General features: G+C 36.8%; 1 protein-coding gene across 1 annotated transcript; it reads left to right on the plus strand.

The window, feature by feature from the left end:
• The first annotated feature begins 337 nt into the window (after positions 1-337).
• Positions 338-769, plus strand: LOC121774282. Its single transcript, XM_042171183.1, has one exon. The coding sequence runs from the start codon at positions 338-340 to the stop codon at positions 767-769; it is 432 nt and encodes a 143-aa protein (XP_042027117.1).
• The last annotated feature ends 451 nt before the right edge of the window (positions 770-1,220 follow it).

Consider the following 1,220-nt stretch of genomic DNA (forward strand, 5'->3'; position numbering starts at 1 on the left):
TTTTTCAGCTCACTTTTTATTATATTTATAAAAACTCGTGTCCAATTGAAATGAGACTAATTATGGGAGTACATCTGTATTTATTGTGATAATGAATGACGCTTTAAAACATAGAAAGTCGGTCGCGTCGACCCTCTACGTTTGTACGAAAACAAATTCCTCGAAAATAACTCGTTTCACACTATTAAACCTCAAAATTCAAGGCACACGACCAAAAACCCGCACGTGCGCTGTCTCCTCCTATTTCCCATCTCTCCATATATATATATATATATATACAATTCCCCAATATTTCCACAACCACACACAATATCAATCAATCAAGAGAGAGAGAGAGATGGGTTGGTCCGAAGCCGAAATCATCTGCGCAAATCATCCAGACGAAATTCCACAGCCAGGAATCTGCCCCTCTTGTCTGAGAGAGAGGCTTTCTAGAATCATCGGTAAATATTCCACCAATTACGATAGCTTTATTCCGTCTTCGGCTTCTCCAGTTTATTACTACGCCTCTTCCTCCGCCGGATCTTCGCCGGGACGGGGACGCAGCGAGCGGCGGCACATGAGGGTGGTGTCGGATGTGATGGATTCGATTTACGTGGCGTTTGGCGGCGGCGGCACCGGATTGAAGAAGAGTAGGTCGATGGTGAATTATGCGGCGGCGAGAGACGGCGGCGTGAATGGTAATGTTAATAAGAAGAAAAAGAAGAAAGGTGGGTTTTGGAATAAGCTGTTGATGCGTTCAAGTGGAAAGAAATCTCTATTGTGGTGATTTATTTTTTTTCTTTTTTATTTTAATTGATGAATGGATTGGATGGAGCCGTTGAGCTCAATTTGTAGCATATATAGTTTCCGTTCAATAATATTTTGCTAGGGTTTTTGAGCTTTCTGTGGGAATGAAATCAAGAGTATAGTGGATTATATTGCTCTGTTTATTAGATGGAAAATAGTAACGATAAAAGTTGGGTAAAATTTTGTTCCTGTTGTGATTTTGTTTGATAAATAAATGAGATATGAATAAAAAAAATAGAACAAATTAATATATATTTTTATATCAAAATTAAGGTTAGATTAGAGCATTAGATTATTTTATGAGACAGATTTATAAGATCTTATATATAAGGGTAAATTATAGAATCAACTTTCTTAAATTATGGAATAATCGACGCTGATGTGAATTTATTTGATTAATATTGTAGTGGAATATTATGAATTTGATATGT

This window comes from Salvia splendens, chromosome 17 (genome assembly GCF_004379255.2).
Source record: "Salvia splendens isolate huo1 chromosome 17, SspV2, whole genome shotgun sequence".
NCBI lineage: Eukaryota > Viridiplantae > Streptophyta > Magnoliopsida > Lamiales > Lamiaceae > Salvia > Salvia splendens.